At 38.2% G+C, this 23,847-nt stretch overlaps 1 protein-coding gene across 1 annotated transcript in view; it reads right to left on the reverse strand.

Annotated features, from left to right (window-relative positions):
- The window catches only part of tyw1 (tRNA-yW synthesizing protein 1 homolog (S. cerevisiae)), a 68,738-nt gene that overhangs the window by 18,713 nt on the left and 26,178 nt on the right, over nt 1–23,847 (reverse strand). The window contains exons 12-14 of the mRNA XM_053320524.1: nt 22,034–22,211; nt 19,843–19,978; nt 12,775–12,885 (exon numbers count right to left, since the gene is read on the reverse strand). Of these exons, the coding sequence (XP_053176499.1) occupies nt 12,775–12,885; nt 19,843–19,978; nt 22,034–22,211 (425 nt within the window). The remainder of the gene's footprint in view (nt 1–12,774; nt 12,886–19,842; nt 19,979–22,033; nt 22,212–23,847) is intronic.

A 23,847-nucleotide genomic window follows, 5' to 3' on the forward strand; every position in this document is an offset into this window, starting at 1 on the left:
GAAGTTATGAGAGTATGAGGAAGGGGTGGAGGAAAAAGAGTGAGAGCCCTTCACCTGTTCACAAATAATTTATTTTGCCTTTAATGGAAATCATAAATGTTGATCCTCAAGGCTCCCCTCACTATCCAACAACATAGGGCTGAGTGTGTTTGCCCAAATTTATCTTGGTTCGTTTACAACCCTTGTTCAACCCCCTTCTCTTTCTCTCTCTCTCTCTCTCTTTTTCAGCAATCCATTTCCTTCCTGGGTGAGTGAGGACCAGTGGCAGCTAAGTGGTATTGATGCAACAGTGAGATGATATATCACACATCGGACAACAATAGAGACAGGGGTGGTAAATTGTGCAGGCAGAATGTGTTGTGCCATGAAAGGATGGACTAATAATTAATGGGTCAATAACAAAGGTCTTGCTGCTGGCGATGGTGGACACACACACCAATGTAATACATCATTTTTACGGACACTCATACGCCTGTATGAACAGGGGGGAAAATTATGGGAAAAACCTGAATATATGAGTGGAAAAATACAAGTACATAAGATTGCATACAGGTGGGAGGAATTTGGGGTCCAATCCCTTCCTGATGCATCATCTGAATCCTGATAGGAAAGGTTTTATCCAGGTGGACCAGGCCTGCATGGTCCACCTGTGTGCAAACTTGACATCACCTGCAAAAAATTGTGTAGGCTAATCTACTGAGGCAGCGCACTGAGTACGTTTGCCATAATGAATATAAAATATGGGGCGTTTAACCCTAGAGGACAAAATGCAAATATGTTAATTTAGCACACGCATTTTGATTTGCCAAACTTGAAGGTAATTTTGCTGACGGCAACTGCATCTATAAATAATAAGTTTGAAGGGCAGGTATTAACCGGCTGCACACAGATGACTTCTGTTACTGTGGAGAGGAGGAGAAGGAGGCACAATGACGCAAATACGCAGAGAATGGATTTTTTCCACTTGTGTTAATATCTTTGGAGTGGAATATTTTTGGTTTTACTAACAGCATCGACTTTCGCAAATACTCCCATGTAGCGTTTGTTCTGGTAATATTTTTTTTTGTTATAGCCTAACTCAATATGCTTGTTAACCTCTTCTAATTTCATGGGATCAAATTTCATTCTGTGCTTGCAGGCTTTCTGCTCCTCCAAACTCTCCATTAAGACTCAAAACCCTCATTTAAATACTGCTGTCTGCACCCTGTTGCACCTGTTTGCATTTACACAGTTATTCTTAGTAGATCACCCACAAACAACACGCTAACCAAACGTGCAATCTGTTGCACTGCACACGCAATTTAGTACCCTTTCTTTGGGACCTTAGTAAATCAGGCCCCATATAAAGAGAATTTAAAGTGCAAGTGGTGTCCAACTCTTTCAGTAGAGCGACAGAGACGCTGTAGAATCTATATCAGGGATCAGCAATTAGGTTTAACTATCAGCCTGTTTTTAAGGTTTTTTTCATTGGAGGGCTGTTGGGGTGTTTAGGGTTGTGTCTGTGGTAATTTCACCATTAATAAATGATGTCTGACAGTTACAGCTTTCTTTACTACACTTTTGGCAAATAATGACTCATACACAAATATATGCTCTGTGTTGTACTTTGAGCCAGAGACATACTTCATTATCTACACACAGTGGCCTATTTTATTCATGGTTGACTGGAAGTTTTGCTGTTGTTGTTGCCTTAGAAAAACATGGCACCAACACACTATTTCTGTTCAACCACTGCCTATTTGTGTGTTTAAAAGTTGTGGAAATGAAATTGGAATTCATACATTAAATTGTTTTCTCTGGTAGAGTTATTAGACATAATTAAAAATAACATGTTGTAACCAGTTTTGGAATTTCTCCTCCTGTGTAAAAAACTGTAAAAAAGTAAGATATTCATTGTGATTTACATGAGCCAGCTGTGTTCATTTTGTTACCTGCACTAGAGTGTGGGAATAATTATGTAAAATTAAAAACTTCAGCTTTCAACATAAGGCCAAATATATTTTCTGGACGGCTAGATTTGGCCCACGGGTCGCTATTTGCCTACCACTGATCTATATTAAAACAACACTAAAGTAGTTCTGGTGGCTTAAAGAAACTTTATATTGGTTGTATTGTTGTTTGTCAGCCATGCATAGATATATAGTATGAAACAAACAAAACAGCATAATGAAAATAATCTTCCCATACTAATAAATAAAAAGAAAAACTTACATTTTTTTGATTATTGTTGTTTATTTTGTTGCATTTTCAGATGCTTAATTTTCCAAACCAATGATTACTATAATTCCATGCTTTTCTGGTCATGGCCACAAAGCTCACTTTCATCTGCAGCTGAATTAAAAACACAGCAGGAGGACTTTTTAACTACAACAACAAAAAAAGAAAGCCCTGTGTCAGCACTCGTGCATCGGCTCCCAGGGGACATTTGGGGGGGAGGGGGGATCTGACTAATTATTTTAGGAACATCTAATTGCCCCACTCTTACTTAGATAAGCTTCTATTTACATAATTTTCAACCTGTCATCTTTCACAAAACTCTCTTTTGTCCCCAGAATCAGACCAAAGACCAAAAGGTGTCGGTGAATTTGCAGTTCAAACCCCAAATATCCAAAAAGAACAGAGCTGAAATTGTTAAGTATATTGTTTCACATCCTGGATCATATTTATCACTCTGTTGTGTCTTTAAAAAAATACTCCCAATTTACAGTATACTATAAATATAAACATCATTATTATTTCCATTAAAGCCCTGCCACAGGCCTGATGCTTGGACTCCGGCTCCCCATCACTCAGCAGTGAGGACTAATTTGAGAGCCGGTGATATGACAGAACAGCTTGCTCTATCATAATGTCACCAACCTATCCTGGGAAGCGCTAATTACTGGGCTTATGATGCCGAGGTTGATAGCTTGCCCAAAGCTCAGCAACCTGAAGGTTCATCTGTTCAGTACAGGATGATTTACTGCTCATAGACAGTAGGAAGGGAAGTGGGGAGGAGGGAGGGGGGGCAGAGAGATAAGAGAAAGACAGAGGAGATAATTTAGGAACGAGAGCTGAGAAAGAGATAAGAAAGAGAGAGTTCACCTTCATGCTGACCCTTTACCTGTGCAAGTAACTCTGCTTAAATAAGTGATTGTAAAGATGACGGGCCAGATTTTACTGTGATTTTCACAGTATGAGAAAATTAATAAGACTAGAGGGTTGAACTCATGATAAGATATTATCAGGGTATTCTTCTCATGGTAATGATATATTACATTAGAGGGGATTCTGTGATACACTATATATCACAAAGAAAAAATCTACAATATATCATATCTGTAAATGAAAAGGAAATTATTTCCATGAGCAGGAAAGTCAGATAATGTATAATATTCATTGACAATACATTATTTCACAAAAAAGTAAGCACAAAGTATGAATATTGCAGCACTGATAACTGAAGCTTCAGTTTGTGCCTCTCACAGAGCCGCCGGCAGCGTTTAAAGCCTGTTATGAGACGGCACAAAGGCAACATTGTAATAATGCTGTATGAGTGAGAATGAATGGTTAAATGGTTAAAGATGTAATGTAAAGCGCTTTGAGTTGTCGTAAAGACTAGAAAGGCGCTATATCAGTACAGTCCATTTACTATTTAATAATAAAGATTTATTTCTTTTCTGTAGCACTAAACACAACACATGACCAATTGTTAACTAACTGTGCTAAATCAGAGCTTTACAAGATATTCAAGGCTGATAAGTGATGACGATAATGTTAACATGGCGGTGTATCGATAACGTATCGCAAATGGAAATATCTCGATATGTTGCAAAGGGCCATGAATGTGTTTCTACTGACTGTCAAAGCTCAGGCAGAGTCCAGTGCAGACATGAAGAGACTGACAGTCACTGCTCAGAGCTTGCTATTTTCTTGCATGTCCTCTTTGTTATCAAATGCCATCCATCTAACCGTCATTATGTCTGTTCAGTGGAGGGTAGTGACGCTCTGGTGGTGGTAAGCCAAAGTAGCTGAATCTATTCTAAGCCATGTTTTAAAAAAATGTATTGATATTTGGTGACAATGTATTGCCAATATTTCTCAAGTGGAAATATCAGGGTTTTTTTGTCCCACCACCCCTAATAAAGACCGGGATATTAATCGTTACTGACTTTCTACGGAAGAGGATTAGGGCCACTGTGGAAAAAAAAAAGTGAGTTCTTTTGTCTCAGAATAAAGCACTTATTTATTGAAGCATTTATTGTATGAAGGGTGCTTTACAAATAGTTATTATTATCATCATTATTATTATTATTTATTTATTTATTTATTTTTATTTTAATTACCAAGTGTAGATCTGGATACTGAACAAATGCCATGTTAAAGTTGGGTATCAAACTTGAAGCTGAAATACTGTCAGCACTACTAGCACCTTCCATGTTTGTGAGGGAGCAGGGTTGAAAACAATGTTGCTAATATTAATGTCTCCATCATTTTTTTTGATGAATTGTTATCTACAATATAAAAATAAAAATAAAAATAATACTATGAACAGATTTATTGATTTTGAAAAATTGTTGTCGGTTGTGTTAATCAACTGCAGAGGTACCTGTGTGACATTTATAGAGTTTTGTGTGTGTGTGCGCTCATTGGTGTTCATCTTCATCCCCTCGAGAGTCTAAGAAAAATGCTAAGAATTGATGAGCTTTGAGTTTGTTCTTTGCTTCTCTCATTGTGTGATAAAAAGGAAAAAGCACATGAACAAATTGGAAATTGTGAGTCGAGCTTAATTATATTAACATCTCCGTTTATGTGTGAAGTTCTACGTCCGCTCACCACACATCCACATTCGGTGAGTATCTCTGAAAACCTGTCTGATCCTGTGCTCCCTGCTGTCTTGTTAGTGTTGTGCTCTCTGATATAATGAAATGCCATGTAGAGCAGGGATCAATACACACTCTTGTGAGAAATCTTTAACAGAAAAGCTAGCCAAGTCTCATGGGGCAACTTCAGGGGTGTGTGTTTTTTGACTCATGTACAACACATCATGAACTCCATCATAAAGCCAAGAACTGGTTGAAGCAAGATGTTGATTTCTTAATAAGCAGTAAAACACATCATTTAAGTAGGCAAGACTAGCTTAATGTATACAAAAAGATAAATAGGACATAGAAATTGGGATCCTTTAATTGTCACGCAGATGGCTGAATTCATTTTTGCACAGATGGCAAAAAAATGCTTTGACATTTACAACACATGAAAAACTTCAGTGGGAGAGTAGATTTAAACACGATGGACAGAATCAATAGAGACCAACATAAGATACAGGGAAGAAAAAGGAGATGAGTTAAGCATGGAGGTGTTACTACACATGCTCCACACTAAAGCAAAATGTTATGGCAGCTGAGTGTCCGAAGTTTCTTTAAAAAGCCCAATAACCCTAATTGTGATGGCGTTGATAAATAAAGAGAAAAAAAGAGGGAGTGATGCAGTGTAGGATGCAAAAAACAACTGATAATGTATCCAAAGTGGACTTGATTTATGTTCCCGGTGAGGCGAAGAAAAAAATTCAGCGAAGCTTTACATGACGGCCAGTTCTGTGGCATCACGCTCATATGGGCAGACACCCAAACCTTTTTGATTTTGAGATAACTAAATCTACTTAAAAAAAAAGATTCCCTGTGGAACACGTGGGCATCATCAATCACCTAGACACTGGACTTCATGCATATCACTATCCGGGTACTGACAGCATACTGAAGAGTCACAGAGGGGTGCAGCTACACCAATTATTAAACACTGAAAATGAAAATGACAGGTAATAATAGATTATGACGAAATTTTTACAACCCTTATGTCAAGATGGCAGACAACGAGCAAGTCTAACGCAACCACTCATTAAGACACACATTTTATGTAAATTGAGTCTCACCTGCAAAACTCACTGCAACATCATCCAGCGACAGACCGCATTAGGCAGTCAAACAGAAGCTAAATAAACTGAGCTGCTGTATGTGACTCAGTTTATGTTACAAATGTCTTGAATCATCTGCCAGAACCTTATCTGACAGCTGATTTTTTTCCAACTCAAGTCCCAAATCACATTAGTTATGAAAACTCCTGCTGTCCATTTTGTGTCTGTCGGCTGATACATGATTGGGTGAAAAGATGTTTCACTGGGTGGAAAATGTAGACACTCTCAGCACTAATGTGGATGATTGATGGGTGGAGTGTGAAGCTTGTTAGTTTTAATATGGGAGCAAACTGGCAGGCCAACAAGACCCCCCCCCCCCCCCACTTCATTAGGGGGGGAATGAAAACACATTTTCAACATAACCCAAACACACAACCAAAACACACACACATCATTTTTCTCCCTGTTGGCCTTGCAGAAAGTTTGGTTTGGTTTCCCCGCCACATGCTTTGACCCCTCTAAATGCAGGAATTTCTCATTATAGCACTGGCCCTCATCCCTCATCTCATTATTTAGAGTGGAAAACTTGAATACGGCTGCATTTTTTTCTGACAGTGCTGAAAGTTTAATATTGTTTTGGAAGTAGAAGTGTAATGAATGTTAGTATGAATGTGGCTGTCAGTCTCTGTATTGCGCTGGTCGGCGAACTGGCTGGCTGACATTTTGGTTCTTGTGTATGGGGTAGCCAAACTTTTGTCATGATATCAGCCAGATGAAGGATTTCAGTTTCAGCACAAAACCAGGCAGTGCAATCCATAAACCTCGAGTAATATTGCTTTAATTACAGAAACTATTGGGGTATTTGTAAACTGCAAATGGAGTTGCATCAAAAAATGTGATTGCGACAGATTTGGTATTCATGCAATTGCAAAAGTTAATGATAAAATTGTGAAAATGTTAAAAATATATATATTTTGCAATGCTAAACAACCCTTAAAATGCCTTGCTGTAGACCACAGCCTAATCACTTGTTGGTTGGCCATTAAGCTATCACCAAGTTGCTGTTTCACACAGCTCCTGTCTTCTGAACAAAATCTCCTCTCTTTTTGTTCTAATGAATAATAAACAATAATGGATTAAAATGCTCATTTCTATTTTTCATCTCTTTTAACTGTGAGTTTGAGGTGAGTGTGTTTTATCTTTACAGCTTTTTTTCCCCCACAAGCCATACCACTCTTAAATGAGTAATACTGCACTTACACACATCTACACATCAGCTACCTTTTAAATTATTTCTAATGTTATTTATTATGATTTTATCAAGCACTTGATTGCACTTTATTTTAGTATAGCACTGATTTCTTTTGCCGGTGCTTTATTGTCTTTTTAATTGTTCTTATGTGTTTCTTTGTTCTGTTTAGTTATGTATTCTATTTCTTTTGCACTCTGGTCCTTTCATAATGTATTATTATGTATGTATTAACCCTCACATACAGTTCAGGGTCAAAATTGACCCATTTAAAATAAGTAAATACACTCTAAATACTTCTTACTTTGAGCCTGAAATTTGATAATTCATTTTAGTGCATTTGATATATATTTTTTTGAGTTTTTGACGCATATTGATTAAAAAAAAAAAAAAAAATACTGTTGCATTCTTTACAGTTAATATAGTTCATGTTTTTTCTCCATAAACGAGAAATGTAAAAGCTGAATAAATAAACTCTCTCTGTTCTCTGAAAGCTTGATTAAAGCTGCAGTTGGTAACTTTGAGGAGAGAGAGGACTTAACATCAAATTTGAAGAAGTACAACTTTCTGATCCCTCCCCCTCCGCTGCACTCCTGCCCTGCCTCCAAAGTCCCTCCCCCAGAGGAGGCTGACGCGCGCGACGTGCACGTGGTCGTTGTTGCTGCGCCATTACTTTCTCTACGCTCATGAAGCCGCTCTCGGAGATATGAGCTTGACCAAGCTGAGGAGGAGGGGGGAGGGGCCTGTGTGCCTGAGCAGTGATTGACAGCTGTCAGACACTCCATCAGACACAATCCTGGCTCTGATTGGTTCTTTTTGTCCGGTGGATTCTGGCAATTTGCAGTAGGAGCAGTAGGCGAGGCTAAATGAGCCTGTTTTTTTTTAGTTTTTTTTTTTACAGATGAATAGTTTCATGTAATGATGTCTTTACATAGTGACAGTCTTAGCAAATATGACAAAAAGTGACTTTTACAAGACTTACCAACTGCAGCTTTAAGGATTCATCTTGCTTATTATCTGTGACTGATGATGTATTCATGAATGATTTGTTGTGCAGAAACTTGGTAGAGACTAATTATGAAGGGATACTGTGAAGACGCAGAATATAAACAGTATGTGAGGGTTAACCCTAGATATGGTTGGAATGACAAATAAATAAACTTGAAATTGTTTGGTTTGCTAGTGAAATCAACATCCTGCTTAAGCCTACAACATTATAACTTCCAGTCACAGGCAGTCTTGTATGTGTCTGCACATTTTCAACAAGATCATTTGGATGATAACTAAGTCCAGTGTGTGCTTGCTTATGCTCTTACTCCTGCACCATCAACACCGTGAAGCAACAGAGGAGCACAACATTTTTTTAAAAGGGACGACATAAACAACTTGCTAACTTGCTCCTGAGTGCTCAACAGAAAAACTATTTTTCTCCTGATTAGATTTTTTCTCTCTTTCACTTAAAGATGATGGCACGTCACTCAATAAAGATATAAAGAATGCAAATTTAGACAATAATACAAACACATATTAATTAAACCTATTTCCTGCTTTAATATGAGGGCTACATGATACCTGTACAGTATATGTACGGAGCCTGGTTGTAAGAGGAAAACTAAAAAAGATTAGCACTGTTCACTACAGTCCAAACATTACTGGATTTTTAAGCTGAAGAGTTTTTAAAAATCCCGATAATGATATTTTAACAACTTTAACTTCTGGTTATTTAAGATTTGTGACCTGGACGTTTACTGAGTGAGACATTTTTCAAGTTGAAAAATTATCAGTCAGAGTTCACCGGTGGACAAACTAAGTTACAGTATCTCCAAAATGTGGGGCATTTGAACTTTTTATTACTTGGGGCCAACATATAAGCTTATACTGGTAAGCAGATGGCCTATCAAGAGAAAAATGTAAATGAGTAGAGAAATATAAATACAAATGTTTCCATACATGGTGCAAGAGGTAATTAAATGGTTTGATAACAATGGTTTGAGACATTTTGGATTGATGTGTTAGAACAATCTCCACCACCATCATCACATAACTAAATATGCAAAGATCTTTTGGAGCTCTAAGTAAAGTTTTCAGAGACTTGAAGAATCAATGCCAAAGCACAGTGAAGCGGTTTTGCAGTCTAAAGGTGGACCTACACTTTAAGTCACTATGTTTTATCTCTTTAATTTGTGACTGATCTGCGTCTGAGATGAATTAAAATCAAATAATAATATAATATTTGTCAATGTATCATTTGAGTTATACTTCTCTGCGTCATTGCCCATTGTTACGACGCCCTTGATTAAAGTACTAACTGCTCATATCTGCTGCTGACTGTACCGGGCCGCGCCCAGGTGTGAACTGTGAGCACGCTGCTGTAGCTGCTGCTGAAAAAGAGCACTCAGTTTAATAAACCTTGGCTGGATAAATGAAGGTTAAAGAAAGTAATAGCTTGGAGCGGTGGGATCCCAGTGGAGACTGTCCAGTGATGGAACTATGTTCCCAGGTCGAGCAGGAATGAGATGTGCTTTGGATTATGAATGAGAGTAAGTGTGGGAAGGACTTGGGGCTCGGAGCAGGAAGAGGTGCTTCATGAATACTAACTTTGACTGTGAGAAGCCTTTCACCTGTTCTTTTGCCTTTGCAACAGGATGCTTAGGATGAGGGAGGCATGCAACGGGGCATATACAGGGGGGATGGATCAGATGTCTGCGTGTGTTCATGTGTGTATGTGTGTGTGTGTGTGTGTGTGTGGGGGGGGGGGGGGGGTGTGCAGGATGAGGCCTGACAAAATGAGCAAATTATTGTTCAAACCAATTAACTCGCACCCCTGCAGCTGAATGAAAATAAAATACAACTGAATCTCAACTTTACTTGACTTCAAAGGTCAGGGCTCTTTCTTATCTCTGCTATCTGAGGGGGCGACAATTAATTGTGCTGGCCTTGTTTTTTGGGGGGTTTTTTTATGGAGCCTCGGCACTGTTTAAAAGGAACTGAGGATAAACTGCACCACACAGCAAATTTAAGCACAGTTTTTACTGTCAGGAGGCAGAATACATTATCAAAACAGAAGTTCCCTGTCTGACTAGAGATTTATGATCAAAGACATCATAAACTCAAAAGAGGCCTGCTATATGCAACAATAAAAAGACAGCACCCAAACAAAGAGTTACAAAGTGCTTTAAAAGAATTAGTGCTCATACCTCATTTAGACAAACTCACTGTAACTGAAAAAACTTTTGGACCAATCACAGCCAAATTAATAATCATACCACAGCATGAGGGTGGCTTCAGCTGTCATACCAAGCATCATTTCTTCACTACCACTCTCCAGCTGCTAAAGTTATATATTTCATGCAACACAGGAACTGCTAATAAGCTCCAGAAACACAAGTGAAGTGAAAAAATAAGAAATGAATATAACAGGAAGTAAAGCAAGAGCAGCTCCAGTGAGGTGACGGCTCCGAAAGCAATTCAATATAAATCATATTTTAAAATCAATTTGCTGCTACGACAACTAACCAAAAACAGACATAACGCATAGTGTATTTTTTGAGACCTGAGTCATTTATTAATGTCAGAAATCTAAATTGGAACTGACTGTGTACCTGAAAATAAAAACTCAACACTGTAGCTCAATATAAACTCACAAAATACAGGTTGGCAGGTCGGCTGTAATGTCACTCTACATTGCTTTGGACAGCTAAGTCAGGTATAGTCAATGTCAATTACAGAGCTTTTTTAAACAGGTCTATTAGTATGTGTTACATACAAGTACATAATAAACTACATGTGGACAGACATGAAAGAAATGGTTGTACCAAAAGTAGACAGAGTTACTACCAAACCTCTCGCTGTCATTTAACTTCAAATCTGTTTAAAATGGCCTTTCAGTAACTGAGAAGAGGCGATTTGTTATTCAGGCACACCACCATCGAAGTTTTCTTTTTTATCCATTTTGAACTTGCTTCCCTTTTAATGAATTCCCTGTCAGGTCAGGCATGCCTTTGCTTGAATTACAATCAAGTAATTCAAAACCTATTTTACCTCTTGAAGACAAAAGGGGCAGGGCTCTGAACCCTCTGTAGTCCTGGTATAACTATCATGATGGAGCTGAGACAAAATTGGAAGAGGTGCATCTCATAAAAATATATATTACACTCTGGTGAAGATGGTTTCTAGCAGGCAGGATCAAGTTTTAATGGCATGTTGTGACTACTGCTTGCAAGTGATACTACTACTTCTGCTGTTATTACTTGGAACGTAACTTTATGTGACGCAATGAATGATGAACACAGACCCAGGCGAGTTTGTCACTATGACAAGCAGAGCTCACATTGCAACCAGGTGCCCCCTTCCCAAACTATTAATAAGCAAGTGATGAAACTTTTAAAGTAAACTCAAAATCTACCTGTCCAGCCTGGCTTTGGATTACAAATTGTTTGTAGCCTTTTTATTCTATTTGCTTTTAAAATTTTGTTCTACTTTATTTTGTTATTTTATTATTATTAAGATTTTATTAGTTTTATCTTATCGATTTCATTTGTCCGTTTTCTTTATGTCTTTTTAATCCCTTATTTAACCTAGTTTTAGTCTAGCTTTTATTAAACGTTATCTTTTATTTTACTTTTGTTTTGCCTTTTCAATCTATTTTAACCTAATTTGTTTCTTTATTATTTTTTTCTTATTTATTTCACTTCACCCCCCCCCCCCCCCCCCCCCAAGTATCTATCTATCTATCTATCTGTCTATCTATCTATCAACAATAAAGTCATTAAGTTCACTCACATGCTCACAATCCAACCTGCTCATTTACAAACTCACAAACTCTCACCAACAAAAGGCACCAAGAAACATGGTCACACTAACAGACTGGTAACAAAGTCAATAAATCATAAAGTTACAATAACATATATTTGATTGCACATAAGGGATCCTGAAGTTCTTAAATAACAAAGGCTTAGTAAGTTTGGCTTATGTCAGGGGATCAATATATTTTGTTTTGACTTCTATATTTTAGTTTACTGTATATATATATATATATATTTTAGCTTTTAAATGAATACTGTATGGTAAGCTGTTTGTTCACCCTTTCTCCTTGAGTTGGTGTAGTGCCAGCAGGATGTTGATGATTCGCCTCCATTTCAAATATTTAGGTATGTCTGGGGCCTATGAACTAATTAAAATACAAATATTTTCCATTAAATCAATATTTAATTCAGCCTTTTTCCTTTCAGTTGGGAATACAGGACAAGTGTATTCTTGAGACATTATTGCCCTCATATAATGTCATAATTTGTTCGACTTTCAGGGAATGGTATGTATGTAAAAAATGGATATCATATGCCAAGTTGTCGTCTTAAATGAATCACTGCTGTATAAGCGGCCTGGTGGCTCATTTGCATTAAAAAAACTAAAATGAGACAGGCTTTGCCATTAGGAGGCTTGTCTCCAGACACACATCAAAGCTCAGCGCAGTAAAAATATTGGTAGAACAGAGACTCAGACAGAAACACAGAGAGATGAAGCTGACTTAATTATAAAGAAAAATATAACACAGTGATAATTACTGATATTGCATTAACTCAGAGGGGAAAGAGAAAACACAAACAGGTAAATACAAACTGCTGGATCTTACCTTGACCTCAATGAAGTCCGGCTGGCCCATAGCTATGAGCTCCGAGTAGGCCTGCATCTCCTCCACATTCCAGGACTTCACCAGCGTCAGTCTGTACACCGTCCTCTGTCTCTGGATGGACAAACAGAGATTGGATGATGCACAATGTCAGAAGTGTGAGAATATAAATAGGATATTGTAGCTGTAGTACTGCATTGCTTATTTACTGTTTCCTAAATGAATTTATTCTATATTCTTCTTCTTTAATGGCCACATAAGATAAGATAAACTCTAATGTCCCAAGGGAAATTTGTCTTGGACAAAGCTGCAGTCAAGCAACACATGATAAAATAATACATCATTTAAATAATACATGACTGACAGGACAATGCAGAGGTGCATTAATGTGAAAAAAGTGTTGCACACAGCTATAACTCCACAGTGCTTTACATAATGCATAATGATCAATAAATATGTGGCTCGCAAAAACAATGCAGTGGTGCATTTGTGTAAGAAGTGCTGCACACAGCTGCAATCAAACAATAAGCAATACAGGTAATAATCAATGTGATTCAAGACAGCTCAGACAATGCAGCGAGGTACAGAGATACCAATTTAAACACATCTAGCTTGAAGAAGATATTGCACATAACCCACGATACATGAAGTGAGCCATTGTTCACACTGCAAGAAAATAAATCAAATTTGCCAAGAAGACAAGTGCTATTAATTCACATCAAGAGAGACAAACATAAGTTCATATACTCTGGCATTATATACATAGAGTAAGTATGTATGTATGAAAGGTTTCCTCAGAGAATATTGTTCACCATCAACATTACTGATATTTAAACTCAAATTTTACCATTATATTTTTTAATCAATAGTCAGTTTCACAAACCTCCTCCAGAGGCAACACAGTCGCTCCCGGATGTCCTGAGACAACTAGGGCCTGAGTGATATTGGATTTTTAGTGTCGATGCCGATATGGATTTTGGGGAGTAAAAAAATGTCGATATTGATATAGCGGCTATATCTTATATATACACAATATGTACATAAACACACTTTTTTTTGGTCACCAAATACTTGTGACAAAAATATACAATTTACAGTTTAAGGACAAACCTAGCACACTGAAACAGTAAAGGGAATTTAGTATGTATATATTACACTTGAATTAGGAAAACAGATTGCATATACACAAAATGCTGCCTATACATCTTTAAAAAAATATTGGCACATATCAGATGGCATAAACAACCATAGCTGTCAAAAATGTCCCTTTGTGCATCTGTAAAACACTGAAACTCCACAGCAGTATAAGCCAGTGAGCTTATACTGCTCTCATACGTTCCCTGGGTAAATATAAGTGCTGAAAACGGTGATGCTCACATTTCAATAGTATACAATTAGGCTATTGTTGTAGCCGTACATCAGAAGAGAGACCTAGAATGTGATAGAGAGGAAGAAAGGACAGGAAAGGAAAGATAAGCAGGGAAAGGAAGAGGCCAGAAGACATGAGGAATTGATAATACCAACAAAAAAAAAAGATGACAATGGGAGAGGAGAGTGCACTTTCCCTCATTTACTCTTCAGAGCAGTAGGGAAGGGGATAATTGGCCAGTGGAAGCAGGGAGGTGAGGTATTTCAAGCTGCCTCTATTCCATATCACAACTCTATCAGTCCCATGCGCACTGGCAGGGAGGCCAGGTGGAGGAGAGGAGGAGAGCTGTCACACGGATAACAGAGAGGGATAAGCGCTCAGGAAGGATGGAGATAGAGCCCACCATGACACAGAGAATTGGGAATATGGAGTTGAGACACACAGAGAGATGAGAGGATGAGGGGGGAGGGAAGCAGGGGAAAAAAAGAGGGTTTATTTTGGGAAGCTGGGAAGTCGCACAAAGGAAAACCATATTGTCACAGCAAGGCAAGCACATGTGCAATCCCTCTGGGGAAAATGTAATCATACAAACTATGATGCTAAATCACCATGTATGTGAGTAAATATAATGTCTCTATTTGGTGTTGTGTGGATCATAAAATGTAATTAACGTAAAGGTTTATCATGCATTCATTTGATCAGTGCCAACATATAAGGACCAAACCTCGATATGATCATAATTCTTAAATGATGATGGCTGCTTTTGGTTTACCTCAATATCACATCACACAAATCATCACCGCTGTGTATTTAAGTGTGATATTAATTGGTCTCAGCAGTATTCAGAGCAGGAAGGTAAAAATGTGTATCTTGCTGGCTGTCAATCAACTCCTGTCCCACTGGAGGATCACAACTGATCTTCAAGTTTATTTGTTTAAAACACCTCAAAAAACATCGTTTTTTCATGCTAGTAAATACATTTGAAAGAAAAAATCCACATGATGCTTCTATATAGTATATGACTGACATCTAATCCCCCTGTCTTGTACATCACTGCCAAGAATTGTGCACATTATTATTGGTGCTGAAATTTACAATTTGTACCTACATAGAGTAGATTTTAGTGAGTTTAATGCTATTCTACTTTGCTCTACTTGCATTGCATTTAATTTCCCATGTACAGTACAGAGGGGTTTGCAGAGAGAGACAGAGACAGAGAGACAGAGAGACAGAGACAGAGACAGAGAGAGAGAGAGAGAGAGAGAGAGAGACAGACAAAGAGAGAGTGATTGAGCAAGTAGCAGTATAGATAAAGCATGTGAAAGAGATAAATGTTATTTTTATCTGTTATTTATTTCATTTTTTATTGTTTCATAAACATTTTTCCTCATGTGTGAATGCTACATTTCAAGCACAGCTGTAAATTTTTGGTAAAGCAAGAAGATGAAGCCGTGGTATAGAGAAGCAGTATGAGAGAAATGACTGACCAGCTCAGTGTGTTTGGAACTTCGATGGAGACAATGCCCAAAAATGTAGGTACCAGACACCAGATATCAGGTACAGTACTAGTCACAACTATTGCCAGAGGGGAAAATCACAAAAAGGGATAGTAGAGTTGGACTGATTTGAGCTGGTACCATTCAGTGGAAAAGCAGCTTAAAATTTGGTATGCACATGAGAACGTTGGGCCTGATATTGTTAGACATTTGTTTGACACTGAGTTCAAGAGGTAATTCTTCAGATTGATGGCTCCACTGACTGTCAGATTATGGAGCAGTAGTCAAAATAATGAGATTCCAGGGAGTGCGCCAGCGGGTAAAAGTGTCAATCTCGGATCCAGCAGGACTCTGACCTGAACTGAACCCCTGTTAAACCTTAAAGAGTAGAAAACCAGTGACACCAACATCCCCACAATGTCAATAAGCTACATAGGATATGTTTGATGTCCACAGCTTGTTTGAATTTAGTGAACTTCTACCAGTTAAAAGAACATTTAACACTATAAAAGGTGTTAGCTTTGCTTTTATTTAAAGTCTGTGTAAAGTATGAATAAATATGTGTTCTGAGTTTGACATACCACAGAAAAGTGTGTTGTTAACCACCCTGCCAAATTTGAATGATTAAAGAAATCGCCAAATATATGAAATTAGGCTTCAAAGTTGTGTAAAAATCAGTTTTTTTTCAGACCCGCCCACTAAATCCTGAACACAGAAATCTTGAAAGTTTGTGAAGCCTAGCTGTGCTGAGCTTCAATGGTTAAATCCTTTTTACACCTTTTTTAGAAATACATTTATGACCTATTTAATGTGTTTAGAAGAAAATGTCTGAATTCACTTTACACTGTCTTTAATGTTTAAAAATGTCACTATGCATCTCATACTGTTGCACATTCAGTAATAGTCTAGATTAAAGAGGCAGCTCAGTATCTATAAACTGCAGCACTGTGAATGCCATAGTGACACTATGATGACAGCAATTGGACGCCTCAATTTCACACGAGTAGTATTTATTAAATGACGCACTTAATTCTGATGATGTTGTTAATGATGTTCCTTCTTTTATGGCTCAGCCCTGCAGTTACTGATATTTGCTTGTTGGTGTGTGGTGAAAATGGTGAGATGCAATTAGAGTGCAATGATCCATCACCGTTGATTTGCTTTGAGGCATGCAGTTACTAAACACCTCAAACTGAGGGGTAATGAATTTGTATTACCGTTTGCTAAAGCATTAAACAATAGGAAGACTGCCTATCATATGAAGGTGTAATAGAGGCTCCCTCTGCGAGATTTTACAACCCCCATCTTTTTCAAGGTCGTTTCACCACCCCTTCACCCCCCACACTCTCTCATTTTGGCTTTTTAGGAAACACACTAAAAGAGAATCGATTTACACAAGCGGCGAGGTGGTGAGATGCAGGTTGGGATAATGGACCTTCTCTACACTCACGAAAGATGAAAGGCTTGAAAGGTTATTGGTTGCAGGAGGTAGTCGTGGACACATATCACATACTTAATAGAAATATTCAGCTGTGGATGGTTTTATTTTTCATTCTTTAAAAGGCGGCGGCAATGACATTATCAGCTGACAAAGCCAAAAAAATGTTAAAGGTTTGCTTCAAAGGAATCAATACAAAAGCCACTATTACCCACTTGAATGAAGTGTTCAAGGCTCAAAGTGCTTTGTATCCTTTATTGTCACATGCTTTCATCATAGAGGAATTTGGTAAATACAGAGAGACATTGCAATCGGTGAATACTGAGAGGATTCAATCATGGCTGCAGCTTTCATCAGTTGTTCTGATTCACTCAGAGCATAATAAAAAGATCTTTGGGTGTAGTAGAGATTCAATATATTTTCAGTGCACTGAGAGAGAGAACACTTTAAAAAGGGAATTGTATTATAAAATAAAGTTTCTCTTCAATTCGATTCGAAAAGTTTAACCACATCAAAAACATTATTTGTAACAAATCCCCCAAAATCTAGACCTGGAGAGAAAAATGAAACAATGAAATTTGGGTGTCTCAACTTAATCTGACTTTTTCATTTTTATATTGAAACTAGATATTTCTGACAAATAAGATACTCCAGTGGTGAGCAGCATCCCTCTCCTGTTTGTCAACAACCATATTGGATGCAATCTCTCAAACAAAGCCATTGCCTAGTATATACTTAATAATTTCTGTGTGAGCAGAAAGAGAAACCCTGATGAATACAGAACACTAGGAAGAAGAAAAGCTGCAAATCATGAATATGATGCTATTCTAGTTATGGCTGATAAGAGGAACTTATTACCTTAAAATCAGTGTACCAGGAACCAGGTCATGTTTTCTCACTTAGTGCCACTGAAAGGTCATCATGTTTTCTCACTTAGTGCCACTGAAAGGTCATTTAGTGCCAAGATAATAATCATAGCAGGCTTTAGATATCGACTCATGATGTGAGTAGATAAACATGTACTGCAGGTGTCAACTTGCAGCTTTACTTCTATATGGAAGGAATGCATGTAGATTCCAATTAGAAGTAAAGCAAATGATGAAAATGGAAAGGATTGGCAGTCGAGCTCCACTTGTGGACAAGCAGCAAATCTGGGTCTGAAATAGGGCTGCACGATATATCGTTAGAGCATCGTCATCGCGATGTACGTGTGTGCGATAGTCACATTGCAGAGCCTGCGATGTAGGAGGCGAATGAACTCATCTAATTTCAAGGGTAGCTGACTGATATACACTGCATGTAGACTCTGTGTGTGCTGTGCAACGATCCACCAATCACATTTGTTCTTTACTCGGTTGCCAAGCAGACTACCCTGACAGCCACCAATCAAAATCAGAGAGGAGGAAACCACTCCCCTGCACATGGAGTGAGTGGCTGACGCTGCCGGTAACAACAACGATTGCAAAATGACCAACGAACAAGAAAAAACACCGAAAATGAAGACTTGTTGCCAAAAAGAAAAGCAACGTCAGTTATCTTGAATTATTTCAGTTAAAAGAAGGATGATGTCGACCAAACACGTGTTCTGTGTCGGCAGTGCCTTTCATCTGTTCCCACGAGAGGTAACACAACTAACTTGTTTGACCATTTCCGTCGGCACCACACAGCTCAGTATGACGAATGCAAAACCAGATCTGAATGTCGTCCAAAACAAAAAAAACATTTCAGAAGCCTTTGCAACTTGCAAACAAGTTAGTTGTGTTACCTCTCGTTGTGGCAAAAGATGAAAGGCACTGCCAACACAGAATTTTAATATCACAATATATCGCAGGGTTGAAAAAAATTGCAATGTTAGTTTTTTCCAATATCGTGCAGCCCTAGTCTGAAATTTAAGACAACGTGGCAGTGACCAAAACTGCAGTTCCTCAAATGGCCACTTAAGGCTAGCCATTCACATCAATCCACCATAGACCCACATATTAAAATGCCCAAATTTATAGCAGAAATTAACATGGTAAACCAGATTTGGTCCCTGTATTGTAACTGTAGGGGTGGAGGGGTGGGGAGGTTTTAAATTTCTATTAAGGCTTAAAGTTATGCATTATTAAGAAAGATTGTGGCTGCTTCGAGTGACAGGTGCTACCACAGAGACAACATTGTAACATAACCATGATGTAACCCCAAATTCACAGAGTATAGGCATAGCCGCCGCCATTTCAGTGTTTTTTTTCAAGGAGTCGACTAACCAATGGGTGATGTCACAATGGCTACTTCCACTATTTTGTACAGCTCTACACTTAATCACAGACTAAAAAATGATTGCATCCATCATCTACTGCAATTTATGTACTTGTGATGGAGTATTACAAAGACAAGATAATTAAATAAACCCGATCAAGCTTGTGGTAATAACAAATGATTGTGACCTGGATAAACTCAGTACTAAGGGCTTTATGGCCACAAAAACAATGCCATAATTCTTGATTGCAGGGTTAGGGTTAGTAAAAGTGTCATAACCTCTATTCATAAAAACTGGTGATACTCTAGTTAGCTGATACAGTGTACTGCCAACTGCCAATTATGATCACAGGTGAGCTTGACATTGAAATACAGCAATTGTTTCAACTCATCTACCCAGGTAAATTTGTCTGAGCAGACATTTTCTTTCTGAGCAACACTTTACGTCGCAGTAACATAAACCCTCTTGATCCCAACCTAACCTCTCTGATCTCCTGGCTTAAAAACCCCAAACTCAGCATGCAGTTTACCTTCTCTCCCAGGGCTTTGAGGCTGTCTATGAAACGTGGCCAGAAGTCCTTAAAAAGTGGTCGGTCAATCTTCTTTAGGCTATCTTTGGTGCTCGCATCCACACTCACATACAGCTGGGTAACTGGCACCAGACTCCTGGAAATTACAGAAAAAATGGAGGAGGAGGATGAGAGTGATCCAGTTTGAGACAAGGAAGGCAGCACAAAAACTTAAAAGAGCCTTTGAAAACAAAAAAGAAAACAAAAATAATTGACTTTTCAAGTCTCAGTCTCACTCGATATAATCAATGCTTTACACAATTATCTGAAGCAGGAATCTGAGACTAAGACTGGCAATACAGTGCAAACTGCTTATAGTGATGACGTCTGTCCAAGTCCATTTTTATTAGAACCATTTTTCCCAGTGTGTCTTTATTTCTCATGATGACAACCATCTAATCAACATTTGTATATTTATTACATGAATATAAAGTGATGAAATGAAAGTCTTCGCCATTTGTTGAATTTTATTAACTGTTTCCAAATGTAGCACAGCTGTTTTAGATGCTTGTTGTTTCGCTGCTGCGTCTCGTTGGCTCATTTTTGGGCAGTGTGTCATAACCTTCGAGGAGAATATGTTTTTCATTAAGAGAAAATTACTTTCTTCTTCTCCCGTCATGATTTCAATATGCACACAGCACCAGATTGGTCAACCAGCAGGTTACTGCAACCCAATAATGGTGCCGCAGCCAGTAAATACATATCATATGTGTATTATGAGACGGACAAACAGAATTACCGTTGATTTTGTTTTTTACATATCTTGTCATGTATGAAAGGACCTAAAATGAGCACAGTAGATAGAAAGCAGGCTACTTTGTTTACTATAGGCAAGTTATTTAATGTGTGTATAAATGATTCAGACACAAGCTTTTTCATCCATATAAGCATTTTCTACTATATTTTCACCGAATATACATCTGCTGCTCAGCCTTCTTTTCTCATTTTGATTCAATAACATACAAGCAACGACATGAAGTCAAACACTCTATACACTTGTGCTTAAAAGCAACAGCTCCATTGCGTAGGCAGATGAAGGAAAAAAAACAAGGGTGCAGTGAAGGAGGAAGCTGTGAAAAACTTGAGTGGTTCTCATGAATATTAAATGAGGAAAGACATTAACGTATGAGTGTGTGTGTGGCTGAGCTCTGGGACAATCTGTAAAAGCAGGAAGACACACCAGAGAAGTAAAGAGAGCCAGAAAAGTGTAAAAGATTCACTCGATTTAAACAGGAGGAGGCACTACCATTTTTTTAATATGCCTGAGATACAAATATTAACTGTGCAAGAGAGGCAATAGTATAAAGATAAAAATAACTGAGCAATATTGCAGAACGTCAGGAAAAGTCAGTTATTTCTCCTTCTGGTGAAGCACCTGACAAAGAAGAAAAAGCTCCCTGTTATCAAAGCAAACTGCAACAACTCATCTTAAACCAGGAGGGTCTGACAGACAGGGTAAAAAAGCTGATGGCTGCTGTCCTCGCCTTCAACCTGCTCGATGAGTATATGATAAATCAGCCTGTGACAGTTATGTTAGCTGACATATCCGCTGTGTGTGAGCGTTTGTCTGACAACTTGCAAGGCTTCTGGATGGACTGACATGGTACGTATATATATATATATATATATATATATATATACACATATATATACATTATATATCTCTCTCTATATATAGTTTGTCTGACAACTTGCAAGTCTTCTGAATGGACTGACATGGCACGTAGGGCAAAACATATATACACACAGACACACATATACATATATATATGTCCAGATGTTTTGCCCTACGTGCCATGTCAGTCCATCCAGAAGCCTCGCAAGTTGTCAGATAAACTATATATAGAGAGAGAGGCAGCAGCTGGTGGTCTAATGGCCACTGTCTGTGAATCATGTTTGTATACAGTTGATACAGTTTGTATAAATTACCCAAAATTCCCAGTGAATTCCCATGAATTCCCAAGGAAAGTTTCCAACTTGGAATATTTCCAAAATTCCCTAGCTTAACTTCACATGGAAAGTTTCTGGAAATTTATTGGAAATTTCCTGCCCTTTTGCAACCCTAGTCTGGAGTGGGACATACTAAATATAAGAAATATACTACCTATCACAGCCACACAAAAAAACTAAATTGTGTCCATTTAGCTTCTACCTGATTTCCTTGGGGAACTGTGCATTGGTCACCAGGAAACTGGAGATGTGGTGGGAGTGGAGGAGGCGGACGAAGGCATTGATCTCAGGGTACATGATTGGCTCACCCACCAGAGAGAGGGCACAGTGCTTGACTGCCAAGCCCTCCTCGTATCGCTCCGGCTTCACTCCAGGAACACCTAAAGGGAGAGGAGAGAGGTCAGCAGCTGAATAAAAGGTAGTTTGGAAGTCAATTTCACCTTTGACTTAATGTCTCCTAACAATAAAATGAAAGGTCTCACATGTGGAAATATATATGTCACAGCCTATATGCAAATTAAAAATGAGGGAAATAACAACATGAGGTCAGGCTTTGAGGTGAGGTCAACGTGATTGAATACTTAGAAACAAATAGGCACAAGAGAGAGACGACGTGGTGCTTATGAAAAATGAGGAGAGGAGAGAAGACGGGATTTTCCCACTATTCATTGGATCCACAAGATTAATTCACTATTAAATGTTTGATCACTAAATACGAAATAAATTAAATGTATTTCCTGACCCAATAAAATTACTATTAGACAGACGAATGAAGTCTGGCTTTTCATTAGTTCATGGAAAAAATATGACTATCTGATTGTTGAAAGCCCATATTTCAATCAGGACCACAGGCCACCAAATTCACATAGACTTTAAAAACGCATTGGCTACCAAGGACAAGACAAATTAGAGTAAAATGTGGTAAAAGGGCTAAGCTCTACTGGCACACTGGGCTCATAAAGTGTGTGCAGTATGTTTTCGTGTGGGGTAATTTCTTTACAGCGGTAAGTAGCTCTTTTGGCTTCATGTGCCATTGAACAACTCTCATAGGAATGAACGGGGCCCCGTGCGTCCAACGCTGTATCCAGATCTCTTTATACATCCATGCATAAATGGGGCAGCATCATTTAAGCTTGCTCTCTGCTGACAGTATTATCTATTAAATTATGTTTGACGTGTTAAGAATTTAATTGAGACTGGGAATAAACAAAGTGTAAAAGCTTAGGAAATAAGTTTCATACACTGTCATGGGGATTTAATGTTATATTGCTGTAAAAGCACATGCAAAACTTTTAATTACATAAAAGTATGCGTGTGAATGAATACGTTTATAACATTTTCGATAGCTGAATCACAGAAAGTTGCTATTGTTGTAGTTTTTGTTCTCCTTTCAAGGACAAATTACATCTCACAACAGCTGCAAAGCCATCCAACAGCAAACTGTCCCCCATGAGAGGTCCCATTTAACTCTGTTCATAACAGCCAGCCGAGGAGGATAGTGCACGTCTGTCAAGGCGAGAGTGTGAAAACTCATTAAATGTATATATATCTTCTGTATGAGCGATGTGAAATTCCATTACATCCTCACATCGTTCGTTCCCTAGAGGTTTTTTCTGAAGGACTCTTTTTTTTTTTTTGAAGTGGATCACTCAGATAAAAATCAAGTCTATATGCGAGGAAGTCCGCCTCAATTATGAGCGCAGTGTAATGATTGCGACTGAATTAAAAGCTGCAGAATTGATTGAAGTGAAGACAACTATTATATAAGACCCTCAATGTACCCTGGACTTAACCTGTATTATCTTTATCTTTGACTCAAGGCAAGGATCTGCTTAACACAAAAGATGGTAAAGAAGTCATTATTCTCTAGTTTCAAGCCATCTTCTCCACATCTCATTTGATGGCGTGTAATTAAGGAAACACGCATGCAGAGCTCTTCAGGTGGTAGCATTTGGTGTCAGCTCGGGTGCAGTGTGAAAGTACAGTATGCATGACTGGAGTGTGTTGCTTTAAAAG

Source organism: Scomber japonicus, chromosome 6 (genome assembly GCF_027409825.1).
Source record: "Scomber japonicus isolate fScoJap1 chromosome 6, fScoJap1.pri, whole genome shotgun sequence".
In the NCBI taxonomy this organism is placed as follows: Eukaryota; Metazoa; Chordata; class Actinopteri; order Scombriformes; family Scombridae; genus Scomber; species Scomber japonicus.